The 17,015-nt window shown below is 43.1% G+C and overlaps 1 protein-coding gene and 1 long non-coding RNA gene across 2 annotated transcripts in view; one reads left to right on the forward strand and one right to left on the reverse strand.

The window, feature by feature from the left end:
* IPO7 (importin 7) overlaps window positions 1-1,535 on the reverse strand; it is a 34,491-nt gene extending 32,956 nt beyond the window's left edge. Inside the window, exon 1 of the mRNA XM_054634234.2 lies at window positions 1,308-1,535. Coding sequence (XP_054490209.1) covers window positions 1,308-1,391 — 84 coding nt within the window. The 5' untranslated portion in view covers window positions 1,392-1,535. The remainder of the gene's footprint in view (window positions 1-1,307) is intronic.
* LOC129121754 (uncharacterized) lies at window positions 1,515-16,493 on the forward strand. Its single transcript, XR_013182712.1, has 2 exons — window positions 1,515-1,881; window positions 9,659-16,493. It is a non-coding gene; the product is annotated as an uncharacterized LOC129121754 (long non-coding RNA).
* The last annotated feature ends 522 nt before the right edge of the window (window positions 16,494-17,015 follow it).

Raw genomic sequence — 17,015 nt, forward strand, 5'->3', positions numbered from 1 at the left:
CATTTTTGATTTAAATAACAAACACTAACATACTCTTTAACAGAGTACATGAAAAGACAAGCAATTACTTCATACAAGTCTCAATTAGTCATTGAATAGTTTTATAGAGCTATCTATTTCAAAGGTACCTAATATTTATTTGCCAGTCACTTATTTAATAACATGCAAGAATCACTTTTTAATTTTCTGAGAAGCTCTACTTTAGTTTTTTTAATTTTCTCCACTGCCAGCAGAACATTTGGCCCACCTTTATCTAAGCTCTGCTGAACATCTGTTGCATTACATGAGTATTGTCAGGCCTGAAGTCTGCTTAAGAGCAACAGGGAACATGTTTGTGGAAAAAGCCAACTAAAGGCACCACAAGAGCTGCCATGCAGGCTTATCCTTTACCTCCTCCACCAAGACATCCTCTTTTTAAACACTAAAACACTTCTGTTCTCCAAATGTCTACAAACCCCGTGGCTGTCTCTCATCAATAAAGTTTCCATCTACCAGGTGAGGTTAAGTAGAACAAAAATATAATCTTCTTCCAAATCCGAGGTCGCTGGAACTGGGAGCTGCTGGGATGTTACATGCGAGTCTGGCAGGTGCGCGCAGTGCAAGGATGACACACCTGGGCTGGGAACCCTGTCTGCCCCCGTCCCTGGGACACGTGTCCGCATCCACCCAGGAGCACACCTACCCCGGCAGCCCTGCTGAACCCGGGGCCCACGGCATCTGGAACACCAAACACCGCCAGCCTGCCAGATCTGATTCTCAGCTCAGCCCAGGCCATCAGATTTGCTTCTGAACTCAGTCCAGGCCACTCTTACAGGCAGCACTGCTTGCGAAGCGATGGGGCTTTCGCTGCCTCCTTCCCCGCTGCCCAGTTAGTGCTTTCAACACCCTAAGACTGATGTCGCTTCAGCGGTCCCGGGCAGGGCTGTGTCCAGCGGAGCCACCGAGGGCCTGCACAAGGGCGGTTTTAAACCCCCCTCCGCGATCACCCTTTTCCCGGCTGAGCACGGAGACAATGGAGGCAATTTGTTCCCGCCGAGAGAGGCCGGGGGGCCTCGGCCGTTTTCTGCCGCTGCCCCCCGCCCGAGCAGCCCCGCCCGGCCCCGCTGCCATGTGCGGGGACAATGCACGCCGGGCCCGGCCTGCGGCCGGCGGGACGCGCCCGGCGGGAAGGGGCCGCGGCGGCGGGGGAGCGGGCCCAGGAGCCGGGGGGACCCTCTCCGCCCCCGCCCCGCTCCCCCTCCCACGGGCCGGCCTCGTCCCCGCTCCCCAGCGCCGCGGCCCCGGCCCAGGCCCGGCGGCGCCCTCACCTCGTTGAGCTGTCGCTCGGCGGCTTCGCGCAGCGCCGGGTCCATGGTGCCCCGCAGGGCCTCGATGATGCCGCTGGGGTCCATGGCGGGAGCAGCGCGGAGGGCAGGGGCCGGGGCCGCGCCGAGCGCACATGGACCCGCCGCCTCCAGCGGCCGCCGGCGCGAAAGGAAGAGAGAGCGCCAAGAGCCCGGATAGAGCTGCCCCCGCCGCCGACGGGAGCGACGCCCCTTCCGCCGCCGACGGGAGCGACGCCCCTTCCGCCGCATGGCCAGCCCTACCACGCCGCGGGGCGTCCCGGGAAATGCAGTCCGGCGGCCGTACCGGTGCCGAGGCATGGCTGGGCACCGGGACCGAGGAGACGCGGGACAGGCGGTCTCGGCTCGCACCAGCCGCCTCAGGAGCCGCGGCCCGGCTCGAACCGCTCCGTCACAGGAGCCATGGTCCCGCACCGGCCGCTCCGAACCGAACCGAGCGAACTCCTTGTTGTAAGGGATCCGTTGTTTTAGCGAAAATCCCTCCCGCATCCGCGTCCCGTTCTCGGAGAGGCTCGTGTGGCTCAGCGAGGAAGGAGGGGTGCGTGGGGACATGGGTTTGCTTTGTCCTGGGCATGGGGTGCTGCCGTGCTGGCTTTAGGGTGGTGGGGGAAAAGAGGAGAACAAAAATCCTGAAGATGTGTCAAAAATCAATATAAGCGGAGCTGCCGCTCGTGAAAGGTCTAGGAAATGTGTCTTGTGAGGAGCGGCTGAGGGAGCTGGCGGTGTTTAGCCTGGAGAAATGGAGCCTCAGGCGGGGCCTGACTCCCTGCCCAGCCAGGGCAGGCCCGTCTGTGCTGCTCTGCCGGCAGAGGATCCCAAGAAACATGAGACAGGGGAAATTCAGATTAGATGTTAGAAAAAAATTTCACCGACAGGGTGGGCAGTCAATGGAATAGTTTCTTGCCCAGGTTCAAAAGGCATCTGAAAGTGGTGCTGGGTGATGTGGGTTACTGGGTTAGGGGTTACAGGGGCAGTGCTGGGCTGGTGGTTGGACGGGCTGATCCTGAAGGTCTCTTCCAACCATGACAATTCCATGATTCAATGATTCTGGAGGCCTTGGCTCAGTCACAGAGTCATGACTGAACTGCTTAACTTGGTCCTCTGTAAGTCACTTCTGTAAGTCACTTCATCCTACAAGCATTTGAGCACTGAAGTAATTTCACTTCCATGAGTAGTCACGATGAAATGAGCAATGCTATATTTAAGTTAGTGAGTTGTAGAACTTAATTGGCACTATACAGTCATTCACTGTCATGCCTTCATTCGGGGGATGGCATGCAGCGATGTACTTGAAATTTTGGGAGTTATTTTTATGAGAGGAATTTATTGAACAGTGTGATAAAATCATCAAGAAAAAATTTTCACAAACACCTCATCCTGAAATGACTCTGAAATGTAGGCACATATCAAAGAGAAAAGCAGAAATGCAAATGCAGAAAATAAGAAAATTTAAAAGTGATACAATTTAGAAAGTGCACTATCTCTTTACAGTTAAGTTAGACCATTTCAGGAAATCTAGGCTTATCTAGACTGTCTTTCAAGTCTACAGACTTGCTTTAGTATATAATTTTCCCAATTTAGTGATTTTTCTATGATCATCACTGGACTAAAGCCTGGGTTTCTCAGTTTCTCATGCTGCTGTTTGTTGTTTGGGTTTTTTTTAACATAATGCTAAAAATTATTATTTACACTATGTAGCTTTTTCTTATTACAAGTGTGAAAATGAGCAACTAATTTATGAAACTAAACTGTGAAGCAGCAATGAATGTCTGCTTTTCTGTGTAAGCACAGGAGACATATGGGCCCAGATGACCCAAGCAGCAATGTGGAATAATTTTGGGACATGATGTCATATGCTGTTCTTTTATGAGTTGCTCAGATCTGCAGTCATACTCCAATTCTAGATGTTGCACAAAATGTTAAAAAAAAAAAAAAGTGAAATACTGTAGGTCCAATACCATTACAAAATGCTGCAACAAAGTCTTTTCCCTGCTTCCCTGTCACAGCACAGATAACAAGATCAAAACTCTTTGTAGCAAAGGAGCAAAGCAATCATGCCCCCAGCCAGGGTGCTAAGCTGATCCGACAACTTATGAAACAGAATGTGTCTTCTCTAAAAATAAAAGTAAGTGCTTCAAAGGGCAGAGGGCTCGTGAGGTGCTGGTTGTGCATAATGCTCTGTGTCAGAGGTACAGATGTGAAATGCTGCAAAGACAAGGATGGGGTGGGAGCCATCATCAGCAAAGCTGCTGTGCCTCTGGAAGCTGTGCCAGAGCTGTTCCTGTTCGGATACAAAAGTGAGGAGGACAAAAAAAAGTTGTGCAAAAGAATGTGGAAGCAATTGCCCACCCTGAGTAGTCAGAAAAAGAAAACCTTGTATGTCCAGGAATGTTGGCATTGTCCAGGACATTTGTACTTGCACTTTGCTTGCCCAGAAGTAATAACAACAGCTAACTTCACAGCAGGATTAATTGCATAAATGACTCACAGAAAAAAATAAATGCAGGATTCAGTCAAGATGGACATTTCATGTCCACAGGAAGCCAAATCTAGGGGGAAACATCTCTGAGGTTAAAATAGGATTTCTCACACATCTGAACAATTTGTCGGTGGGTCACATTTGCTGTGGGTAGTGTAGTTAGAGAGAGATGAAATAGTAAAGCTGAACAAAAACTGACACACCAGCAGTTTGAGTGGAGCAGCCTAAGAGGTGGCAAATGACCTCAAATTCCAAGGGACTGGTGAGCTGTGGCATCCTTAACAGTGAAGTTTTGGTTAAATAAATTTACCCACTTCCATCAGATATTTTCTTTGAGCAATATTAGCAGGACAAAAGAGACCTTAAGCCCACCCATCACAGCACAGCAATTGGTGAGAACTTTGGCCAAACCTGTTTAGCAAACAAAGGAGATGTGAATCAATATCTTGCAAGATTCAACAAGATGAGTTGATAGAAAAATTTAATTTTGGAGTCAAATTTCAAATCACAAGAGTTAACATTGGAAAGAAGTATGTCCTTTAGCCAGATAAGCCACATCAAATTCTTGGTCTCAGAAGAGAACAAAAAGAAGTGTATGTGCTGCAGCAGGGATTAGCTGCCCAGAGCTATTCTCTGTTGTGTAGGAATGCTCACAGGCTACCTCAGGCTGCTGTGGGAGAGCAGAGCCTCTCAAATTATCTCAGAAAGAGCAACGTGGTATTGCACAGGCCTCAAATATTGGATGCAAATCGGTCTCAATTACTCCTGAAGATAAACATGCTCTCCCAGCCTGTCTGTCTTGGGGTTTGCAGTCATGTGTACTTTCCCTGGAAAGCTGGAGCAAAAACAAAGACAATGTTTGTCAGCTTTAATAAAGTAATGTGCTCCTTGGAGCTGGCTGTGGAGCACTGCTTGGCCTGTGTGCCTTTCTGGGGTACCATTCTCTCTACTGTCACTGAAAAGCCAGAAATCAGATATAAAGACAGCACAGCTAGCAAAGATCACCACATTTGGGTGCATTTACCAGATGTTGCTAAAGAATCGTGCATACATTTTTTATACCATCTACATATTCCAAAAAAAGAAAAAACCAAACCAAAACCCAAAGACAGTAACTGATAAATGCTGCTATCAGCTGTTCTGTGCTGGAACAGATTTGACAGCAGCCAAATTAACTCCAGCTATGCAGAGCATATTCCTGCATCAACAGCATTCCAAATGTCAACCTAGGATTTAGAAAAAAAAAAATACTTGCACATGAAGATAATTAACCAGTCCTACAGATCCAAAGGGAGTTTGGACAGGAATGAGTGGATGAATCACCAACACGGAAAGTTATTGTGAAACTGCTTTTGATAAATCAAAGATGGCAACAGGAAGAAAAAGGTATGCACAGAAATATTGTGCTGATGTGCAAAGTATGGAAAGAACTATTTCTATTAATCTTTTTTTAAAAGCTGAAATGGGATTAAAATATGAAACTACAAAATGAAACATGCTAGTCAACATATTTTGGTGTAAAATCATCAAACAAATGTGATTGTTTGAGAAGTTCTCTGGTTTGGCTGGAGTATGAAATAAATACCTTTTTTTGCTTTAAAATATGATTGTAGGCTATGACCCTGAGCACACACTGAAGGGATTGATAACTGGCTAAATTGCAATTCTCAGTTAAAAGGCAGTAAGTGAAGAGTGATTATTTAAAGGGCCAATTTTCTACTGATACCACTAGCAGACTCTATTTGGTACTTTAGGCAGTTTTGAAATAAATACAAAAATCACTGCAGACCATTGTGAGAATGATGTAAGATTAGCAAAGCAATCCTGTGTGAATGGGACAGGAGTGTAACTTGAAAAAGAAACAGAAATGCACTTTAACACAGCCAAATGTGAAGTTACACATAAAAAAACCAGAAAATGAAAGATTGGAAGGATCAGGGATACAATGGGCATGCAGGTTGGCATGAGCTCCCAGCAGGATGTTGTGGCAAAACCACAGTTTTTGAGTTGAAAACAGCTGTCTGAAGAGGGGGAGTGGGAAGTGGTTTGTCCCTCCCTCTGGTGGGGAGAGATGGGTGTTCATTGCCAGAGAAAAACACCAGCATTTATGGTTTTTAAGCATTTACAAATTGGAATGCATGAAAAACCCCCAAAAGTTGTTTGAGATGAAGAGTCTATTCTCCTCATCTGTCTGAGACCTACTTGAAATGTCCAGTTAGGTTAAAAAGAAAAGATGTGAGGGGTCTTGGTTGCTGTTTGTCACTACAATTGTGCTGAGGTGAAACAGAGATTTAGCAGGCAGAGGAAGGGAGGTTCCTTGCAGAGTCCCTGATCTGGGGCTGGCTCCAGCCAAAGGAGCAGGATGCCATTGCATGCCCAGCTCATGGTTTCACAGCTCCCTTTAATCTCCTTTAGTCAGCTGGGAGTTGGCTTTACCCTTAAGGAGAACTTTGCTGAAATTTCTTCAGCATTTTTTTTTTCATGAGGAAGGCACTACTCTCCTTGCTTCACCCCACCAAAAACCCCAGGAGCCATCCCCACCCCCCAGCCAGATGGCAAGGCTGGAGCAGATGCTAAACCCTGTATCCAAACAGGTTTCCCAGGGGACAGATGCTGGAAACAAGATTCAGCCATTAGCTGGTGGAAGTGTCTGCAAGTGGAACAGCAGGAGTAGCAAGGCTGAGATGGAGCAGCAAAGAAACAGTTGCTGTAATTCAGCCAGGGTTATTAAGGTCCTGAGGAAATGTCAAAGAGATAGAGCTTTCTTAGAGCTTTAGATCAATAGTTTATAAAAAAAAATAAAAACACCCCAACAAACTACCAAAACCAGGAAATACAAAAATCTCTGACGTGTGATTCTTGAGATCAGAAAAACTGGACATCTTGTTAAACATCTTTCAAAGATGCAGGAGTCCCTCATCAATTCTTATTTTTATCAGTTAACTCTGGACAGCAAGTTGAGGAAAAAGAGAAAGATCAGGAAGACAGTAGTGGGTACTGAACATCTCTTTAGTGAATAAAGTTCCTCTTACAACTTTACAAATAAAGTTGTAAGAGGAGCAAATGTCTAACAGGTGAAACTAGGGAGTCACTGAAGAAAATTCCCAGTGGCACTAATTGGTACTTTCTTTTCTCCAAGTGAGCCTGGGTGCAGTTCTGGAAGATGTTTTAGTGAAAACACAAGCTGTGCTTCAGTCAAACCAACAAGCTTAGGGCTTTAATAAAAAACATGTGCATAAACCTTGAACAGGATGCTGGACTAGATAATGTGATGATGAAGTGCACAGTATTTTGGGTTTTGCTGTTTGCTGTCAGGTTGGATCTGTCTGCTCCCGAAGGCTGGGTTTGCACTGTGTGGAAGTGCAGCCAATCCAGCCCACAGCCTGCTTCAGGCCCTGTGTGACAGACAGAGGAGCAGGAGTGTCTGTAATCTACGGCAGCTCCTCCTCCTCCTCCCTCTTGCTCTGTTTTTCACCCTGTGTGTTTATATTTCACAGCCCTGAGGGAAAATGCCACTTAGAGAGCTGCAGGATGGTGGATTTGTGACACCCTGGAGAGATAAGCAGCAGACAGCAACTGGTATCTGTGGCATTAAGATGACACTCACACTTCATGCTTTTTTTCACACTTTTGATACAGTTGCATAGGCACAGAAGTTACAAAGGCATCAGTGGAATTGGTTATACTGTTTTGAAATGAAAACTCAATGAAAACTCTGTGCTGAGGATCACAGGATTACAGTGTGGCCTCAGAATAATGCCTGTGATCATGGTGTTCTCCAAGAATATCTCTTTAAATGCATGATGGGACTTGGTTTATTTTGTTTTTGCAAGGAAACAAGTATGTCCTTTCTTTACTGTTCCTTAAATAGGACTGCAAGCTTATTTATTTTTTTATGATTGCTCAAATGGACAGCTGTGAATCCAATGTAACATTGACTTTACGTTTTGAGGAAGCAAATGGAAAGAAAATTTAAGTATAAGGGGTGTATATCTATGAATTAGGGTTCAAGCAGATATTGATTTTTAAAACACAAGCTTTCTAATGCAGTTTTTACAGCCAAGATGCAACAATAAACTGGAATTGTTCAGAAAGAATTGTGAAAATAAGCTGTGGAACAGGCAAAAATTTCCAGAACTTCTGAAGAGTAAAAAAGAATATTTAAACTATAACTTTAATTGTATAATTAAATGTGTGTGCGAGGCTTATGCAAGCTATATGTAATTTATCAAGCTATAATATTTCATTCAATTTAATAAGACAGAGAGTACTGTTTAGAATAATTTTAGTCTTTATAATCCTATCCTCTTTCCATTTAGATTGATTCAATAATGAGTACAGTAGAACAGGATTTTATTCTATTAAAAATTCACTCAGAATAAATTCCCAGCACCTAGGGAGAGCTTTTCATATGCAAGGAGCTACAAACACACATTAAGAATTTCAGTAATCTAGCAGCACAGTGCTCAGCATGTGACTTCATCCCATCACACAACTGCAGGCAGTGCCTCCAGGACACACCTGTGTTTGGGAAGTGTGCCAGCCTGGCTCCTCAGGAGCCTGTGAGGCATTTCAGATCAGTTAAAATGAGTGACTTCTGGTGATGGCCACTGCCTTAACTGTACACTTGGGATTTATTATAAAAATGAAAGCACATTTTGGTTGTGCTGGCATGGTACATTATTCCTTTTTCTCACTTTTTCATCTTTTCCCATCTGTCTTTCCCTCTGTCCTTTCTAAACTTGAGGAGACAAAGCAAAGTACTCAGAGTAAAGTTTCTGGATTTCTGCATAGCACAGGGGGAACAGGGAGATAGAAAAGGAGTAATTTATGCAGGGAAGGTGTAAAACCACTTTGGTGGCTCTGCAGAATATACAGCTGGTGTGATCATAGCTGTGTTAGCAGCAGAGGTGAAGAACTGGAGCTGCAGAGCCAAGTGTGTTTCTTGGGTCTGGCTGCAAAGGGAGCAGACTGACTGAGGCAGGGTGAATTCTCTGTCTGCTCAAGAGGAAGCTCAGTAAAGGCAGACATCACAGAAAGACCCAGAGGCACACAGGGAAGTGCTCACAGCTCTCTGGGAGAAAAACTGAGATGAGATACAGAGTTGGTGAGCAGCAAGTAAGCCAGCAAGTTTATGTAAAAGTACTAAAATAAATATGCTTTCCTGTTTGAGTCCTGATTCATTAAGTGAATCATAGCTTTTGATACATTTTTTAAATAAATAACATTTCATAAAACTTACTTTTTCATGAAAATACTTTGCTATTAGAAATATTTCTATAAATCATAAGTCTTAGATAGCTGCTTATGTTAAAGGAGTCAAAAATAACAAAATTAGGATCGACAAACAAGAGGTTAGCCGATCAGCACTTTTGTTGGGACACTCATAGTTTTTATTCTTTGCAAAGCTATACATATTGCTGTCCAAAAGGGTTTTCTATTTGGTTATACTGTTTTAAATACCAGTGTTTTCTGATGTGACAAAAGCAGTCATAATGCTGGAACATGCAAACATAGGACTTATGCTGACCTTTGTGTAAACTGCTAAAGAAACACATATATGAAAAGGAGTGGTGAAATTGCTAATACTCCAGCTGTGCAGAGGTCTGTGTTTGTGGTGACTGTGGGTGCACCACTAATTGTTTATGTAGAGCAACAGGTGGAACAGCAGGAGCAGCTGCTCACAGATCCCCACTCCTGTGCCTTCCAGGCCACGGGCAGCCAACAGCTGGATTGAAATTCCAGTACCTGCAGCAGCAAGGCAGGGCAGGAAACACGAGAAACGTATTGCCAGTGCCCATGTCTTTGTCTGAACAAGCCTCTGTGTCTTTTCCAGGTGCTTTGTGAAGTGCCAAGGTGGAAAATGCCTGCCCCTCATTTCACCTTTGGCAGGCACATGAGTGATGCATGCAGGATAACATCATGTTCTGAGGAGAGCTGGGAGCTGTGTCAGCTTCTCTGGGCGCTCCTCATAATCTTTGACCCCTGCTTGGCAGCATCCATCCCTCTGTCCCACTCCTGGCCTTTCCTGAGCTCAAGGGATTCCTCACTTCAGAATGTGAAATGGACTTGCATTCATGTTTCTGTCGGGTTGACAAGGTAAAATCATGAATTGCTATAACTAAATCAAGGTTAGAGTTTATTAAAGCATTTGGATGCTATTGTATTGCCAGTACAACGAGTAATTCCACACAAAAATCAAAAATGCTGGTTCAGCTGCAGTAAGGGTTTCTACAGAATAGTGCCACACCAGCTTCTTGTGGTTATTATAACCCCACTTATCAGTCTTCCTGATAAGTGTCCTTTTATTTTCTCCATGTTAGTCTTGCTCATTCAGCAATGATTACATCATATTAGTTCATAATGTCTTACTGAAGCACCTGACACTTCTTTTCTGCAGTCACTGGTTTTAGCCAATTTTGTTGCAGGGAACAGGCCAAAAAGCTGATCCTGTAGTTTATCCATAGGAAAAAGGGAACTGCTATTTCGTGCAGTAGAAAACATGCAAATCTCTGTATTGATATTTGTAGATCTGGATTTCTTCATTCAGCCCAGGTATCTGACAGGAAACTTGTCTAGGACTGGGTGGATAATGTTCAAAATTGAAATGGTTTCCCTCACAGAACTGCCTTAGGTGAAAAGAGTCAATTCTTATCAGACCATCCCCATTTAATCTCTTATCCTGATTAACAACTGATTTTGTGATGTTCATTTAGTATGATAGTAAGTGCTATCAGTCATATTATAGCTTTTTCAATTAATTTGATAATTTCCCTTAGGAATACACATACAGCAAATAGTTTCGGTGAATGTTGGCAGCTTTTCTAAAATGTTTCAATTAAATCACATTTTCACCCTTCTGATATTGCTCTGAATTTTAATTCTTTTCCATTGCAGACTACTGGTTTAATGATGACGTGAATCTATTTCTTAAAAACTAACTGTGGGTGTGGCTGCATACAGCAAGGGTTTGTTCCTTGTGAACTGGTTATTGCCCACTCTTTATGGCTGTTTTCTGCAAGCACTTAGACCTTGGAGGTCAGATCAGGACAACACTGAGCACTCTCACTGCAGACATTTTGTACCTCACAGAAAAAGCAGCCTCGATGAAAATACAGCGTGACATTTGTACATATTATGATTAGACCATGCATTCTTAAATTGTTAATTGTGAAATGCAGTGTTACAGGAAAAAAAACTTCTTCCCTTCTAGTTTCAAATACAATTCATGCAATTTATCTGAAGTTGCAAGAAATCCTTACAATATGGGAAATATTTAGAAGTTCTAAACTTTTTCTCTGGAAGTTTTGATTTTTTTTAAAGTAAAGCTGAATTTTCCTACTTTTCTTTTATTCTGCTTTCTTCTACAAAGAAAGTGTTTCACACTCCCATATTACCTAAACACACTTTCCCACCTTTCTTTTCCTATCAGACTCGTTCTGCATTTTTTTCCCAAATCAAGTGTCTATCATATCACTTTTTTCCCAGATATTTGCTGGTCTGCACTTCCAAAGGTCCAAATTTTTTCTTTTCTGACTCCTTTAAGATAGAAGAATTTTTCTATCAAAAGCAAGGATCCTCTTCAGCAACAAAAGCAACTGTGCTTGTGAGCACAAGCAGGGAACAGCTTGGATTGGCCAACTGCTATAATTTGGGGTTCATTGGTGAAAAGGAGAGATTCAGAAGCAGCACGAAAAACAGCAGCACTTCAAACTGTCAGTGTGGGAGGAAGGTTGATTAAACCATGTCCCTGATGTTTCCTCATCTAGCTTATTTCTTAAAATTAGGGGACAGAGTTAGAACCTTAAATCAGGGCAAATTGAAATAAAAGGAAGCTTTCTTTAGCACAGTGCAGCCAACTGACAGTCAACAAACAAAATGCAGAAAGGAAATGTCAATAGACAGTTGCAATGATATTTTTAAGAACCTAGCAGCAAGAGGAGATCATTCAGGTCCTGATGAGTTCCAGCAGGAGATCCCACTTGGGCCTTTTGAGGACAGTAGAAAAAGCAGCTTAAAACCCACTTGATTGCACTCTGCAGCATTAATTTCTGTCATTACTCCAGCAGATCAGACATGGTCAAGGCTACACACCCCAGCATGTGTTCAACACTGGGAGGTGGCCTGAAGCTGATTCCCCAGACCAACAATCTTTGGTTTAACTGGGCTGAAACTTCAATTCCACATTTGTAAGAGCAGAATCTGTAATGGCATCTAAAGAAAAATTAAAATGGGTCTTTGTTCAGATTAAAGGTGGTGTTTTTATCAGCATGGAATAACCTATATTTGGAAACTTTTGCCCTCCAGATGGATATGTCCAGCTACATTGCTGCTGTAGATCAGGAGTCCTTGAAGGAACATACTCCTCTTAGCAAGAATATTTGAATTTTCAGCTATGTTAGTATAAACTCAGCTTCAGACAGGGTATAAATCTGATCATTACATTTAATCCCACCCTAGCATTAAATATGAATCATGACTAATGGGTGTATGTCAGGATAAGGGCCTGTGCCTTCCCTGCACAGAAATTTACAACTGTGATCGTTATCACAAGCAATAAACACCAGCTTCTAAATACCTCAGCTGCAGAGCAGAGCTGCGTGGCTGAAGCCTTGTGCAGCTGCCTTTGGGTCAAGCAAGGACTCTCCCTGCAGCTCCACATCCCACTCTCCTCTCCTGCTCCCTCCCTTTTGGCCTCCCCTGACTGTGCTCTGTTCTGTTGTGCTCTGTGTGGGCTCTGCTGTGCTTCACAGGTACCCCCAAGAGCTTTGAAGGAGACTCTCAGCTGGAATAAGGTGCCAGGAATATTTGATTGCTTTGCAAATATTTGCTTCCCTTCCTACCTGTCTTAAAGAGTTGACATTGTCTGAGTTCTTCGACATATTTGCTGCTTGAACCCATTCCCAGAACTCAGATGCTGTAAATTGGTTACAAAGACTAAGTTGGTTATTACTGCCAGGAGGACACCTGAGATTCCTTGTACTGTGATGAAAAGTCCCTCTTTTATTGGTATTTTTAGTAAGAGATTTGACTTTTTAGAGAAAGTGCTTTCCAAGGCTGGGAAAAAAAATAAAATTAGAAGTAAGGTCTCTGAAAGTTGGAACTACATTTAAGGAACCTGACAGAGCTTTCATGTTCCTCATTTGGGGTGGCATAAGATTATTACAGGGTATGTTTCACTCTTAATTTGCAGGAAGACAAAATAACCTTTAATTCCTGGTTTTTGCATTCAAATAGAGGATATGAGCAGACTGACCAGAAAAGTTTCTTTCCCTGTTTCATGTACTCCCCCACTGACACATGCAATAGGGAAAAAAAAAAGAAGCTGGCTGTTAAAGAGGATTTATCAACTGTTAATTAGGAACAAGAGGTGCATCAGAATTGAGAATCTGGGTCTTATTTTTACTACTTGGAATAGAAACATCATAATTATCTGTTTTACTGTGTTCCTAAGTAATTAAGCAATAGTGAAAACAGGTGCACACTATTAAAAATCTGCACTTTGTACATTTGTACATTAATCTGTGTACAGTGTATTGTCTGTACATATGTGCAGTATGTAGCCAAAATGTACATAAAATGGACAATAGGACTCAAGAAACATACTTTCTATAAAAAAATACCAGAAGAGAAACAAATCTGAATACTTATGATCCCTGAGCTCAGATTCAACTCATTTTAATGCATACAAGATCTGCTCTCACTTGCTGTTTAGTAATTTTTTCAGCTTCTGTCCTTGAGCACTGACTTTTATAAATAAAAGCTTTCATTAACTCTCCTTTGGTCTCCAAGAAACTTTTAATCCTTCATTCACACAAACAGCTACAAATAAGTGCTCATTTCTATTTATCTCACTTGTTGGTGACATTTTTTATTAATTTTGATCCATACATTTGCATTCTACCCCGAGTTGTCTCCTGTGCAGCTGGTTATTCTCCAGTTACATCCCCAGACCCCTCACTGTAACTGACCAAAGTATGAGCTCAGTAAAACACACCAGCCCCCCCCTCCAAGCACACAGGTTTATTTGGTTTAAATGGGAATTTAGATAGAATGACAATAAATGTTTGAGGTTTAATTTCTTGCCATATTTATACAAAATAAAAATGCCAAAACAATGCAGTTTGCTTTGTGGTGGTCAAAAATAAGACAGTAATAGGGGGGGAAAGGGTTCTGAATCTGTACTTCTCAAGAAATTATACATAAGATTTTCTTGTTGATTAATGTTTCTGGTTGTTATCATTTCCAGCTAGAAGCTCTGAGGAGCAGGATCACTCTCAGTCTCTCATCCTCCTTCTCTTGCTGACAATTAGCATGACAGTCCACAAAGCATCAGCAGTGTCAGTGCCTCAGCTGTGTGACATGGGCTCTATCAGTCCACCTAGGAGTGATTTAGAAAAGAGGCAAACACAAATTTCTGTGCTGAGGGAAGACAACTCTTTCAGTCTGACAGAAATAAAGCATTTCATCCAGCCACCCCCAGAAGGAAGTGACTTCATGGAGCTGACCACTTAGCTGCTGCCCTGACAGATGTCGATCTATTTCTATTTCATTACTTTCCACCAGGTCAGAAAAACTTTTTTCTTTTTGGTTCACAGATATTTGGAAAGAACTCATACTCTAAGGTGTATATTCCAAAATCCATTTCATATAAAGCTTTTGGCCCATTCAGTCTCTAGCCTCTAAGTACAGAGAGAGAGTGCTGCTCCCACTGATAAAATCTCTGAGCAAACTCCAGCTGGAGGCTGGAGTCCTCCTCTCGTTTCTCTGCTGGACAAAGCATTCTGCAGCGTGTGTTCCCTGCTAGCTGGGGATGCTCCAGAGACAGGGCAGGTTTTGAGCTGTTAAGTTATACATTATATACAGGGGATGCTTTATACACAATGAGAGTAAATCTGTTTTCAGTCCCTAGCTATGGTTCCCAGCATGCTGTGGAGTGAAGCTGTTCCTGGCAATCCTGATCTCAACCATGAGTCAAAAGTTTCCTTGATACTCACTGAGTTCCAGCTACCAAAACTCTTTATCCTCTGAACACATACAGGATGTAGCCTACGGCAGTATTTTTCATTCTTTGCCTTCTTTCCAGTAAATAAATCTAAGTTAATCTTCTAAATAGAGTTCCTGAATTATTTCACTTACAGAATGAGCCCCAAAGAACATTCCCCAGACATGTCCTTTTTTTCTTCCTGAGTGAGTGCAGAGGTTCTGCTGACATTTGTTAGGTGTGGGCATCTTTGTAGGGGACTATTCAAATTATCAGCAGATACTAAACACTGCTGACAATTTCAAAGTTTAGTGAAATAGACAACACATTCACACGAGCAGCACCCCCCAGCAAGGGGACCAAGAACAGTGAAGAACAGTTTAAAAGTCTGCTGCTAGTTCAGTCTAGCAAATATAATTTGTGCAGTACATATCAACTGCAATGTGAGCTAGCTAATGAATCCTTAAATTTCACTCTGGCAGCAATTCAGAGAGCTGGGGCTCCCTAAAAGTGAGGGGATTAGAGTTATCTTCTCTATTTTTAATGAGACATATACTAACACTGTGAGCTTCCTGCAGAATCAGCATCCTGGGAATCATCTGCAGGCCGTGTGCTTTCTACTAAATGGAAGGGGAAACACAGAGCAAATCTATATGGTTGAAATTGCTTGTTGGGCATTTCACAGTGGTGTCTTGGACAGGGGAACTGCAGAGAGTTCAGCAAGAATCAGAAGTTGCTTGGCCTGTGTTTCAGTTCCCCTGCAGCTGGGTTACACACAGGGGCTACACAATACAGAGCAGGTTAATTAGAAATCAGACATCCCCTGGAGCAGGCTCTGCCCAGCTCCATGGCTCTGGGTGCCTACTGAACAACAACCACACCAAACTGGGATTGATACCCCACTGAATGAACAATCCACCTCACCAAAATGAGGCGTGGCCCTTGCAGCATTTAGCATCTACAGTTTTAAATTGTGGTACTTATTTATGTTTTTCAATCTGCCTCTTTCCTCTTCTGTTTCAGGATGACTTGGTAAAGATTCCTCTGCATAATAATCTGGTTTCTGATTTTGCTTCCAACATTCTTCAGTTTAGTATCTATTTGATGCTTTGTCAGAAGTTAGAGAGGAAAGAAGTCCCAGTGTTTGAATAATTTTACCTGGAGTTTCAGAAGTAATAACCAAAAAGAGATGACAAACATGACGTGCATTTACAATAGGGGGAAAAGTGCCATTTTCTACAGTGTCAGCAACTCCCATCTTGCTAGTATGTACAATTTTCTAGTGAAAGGGTTTGAAAAAACAAAGGACTCCCTCATCTGGCATCAATGCCCAGAGCAGCAAGTTCACAGACCTAACTGGCTTGTCAGGGCATTGAATTCCTGATTTATCGATTGCAAATATTAAAAGAGCTAATGACATGATTTAATGAAATAACTTTAAATAATTTAATTCTAAAAGAAATAAATTCTGAGTAAATTATAGCTTCCCATGGAATTTGGTCATGATTTGAAGCTTTATGTGGAATCTGACCACAATTTATAGCTTGGATTATTTCCTGCCACTAGATTTGGCAGGGACTGTACTTGTGTAATAGCATATTAGACTATTTAGATCTTAAATGAATCATCAACTTCCTGTAACACCAGCGAGTTTTGTACACATAGCAATAAAGCTGTGCTTTGGAGAGCTCTGCTGTGTGCTGGTCTGCATCTACCTCACGGCTTTGGGAACATCTGTGATCTTGGGAAACTCGACCTGTAAATACCATTGCTGTGAAACAACTGATCTGCTGGGTCCTGTATCAGCAATTTAACAGCTCTTTAGTCATGGTGTAAAGGTGGAGGAATCAGACAAACGAGGCTGAAGTTAAATCTCAGTGTCCAGCTCTCCCCAGAGAGCTTCCTTTTCACAAGACCCTGAGGAAAGGTTGGACATTTATAAGCAGACACAGCTGGAAAAGAGACGAGGGGGAGCCACAGTGGCTCCATCAGCCAGCCCGAAGGTTGTGCAATGTGCTGTCCGCAGGGTTCAGTGCTCTCCCTGGAGAACTCTCCCTGTAACACTCTGTGCTGCCCGGGCGCTTGGAAGGCTCCGGGATCGGCTGCTGCCAGGAGGTCGCAGAGGAAAAGGTGCTTCGAGGTCACATTCGGCTTGAAGGCCACGGAATCTGGCAACGCTGGGACGTGCCCCTCTGGCTCTTCTGCGGGA

The sequence above is a fragment of the Agelaius phoeniceus genome, chromosome 6 (assembly GCF_051311805.1).
Source record: "Agelaius phoeniceus isolate bAgePho1 chromosome 6, bAgePho1.hap1, whole genome shotgun sequence".
Classification (NCBI taxonomy): Eukaryota; Metazoa; Chordata; class Aves; order Passeriformes; family Icteridae; genus Agelaius; species Agelaius phoeniceus.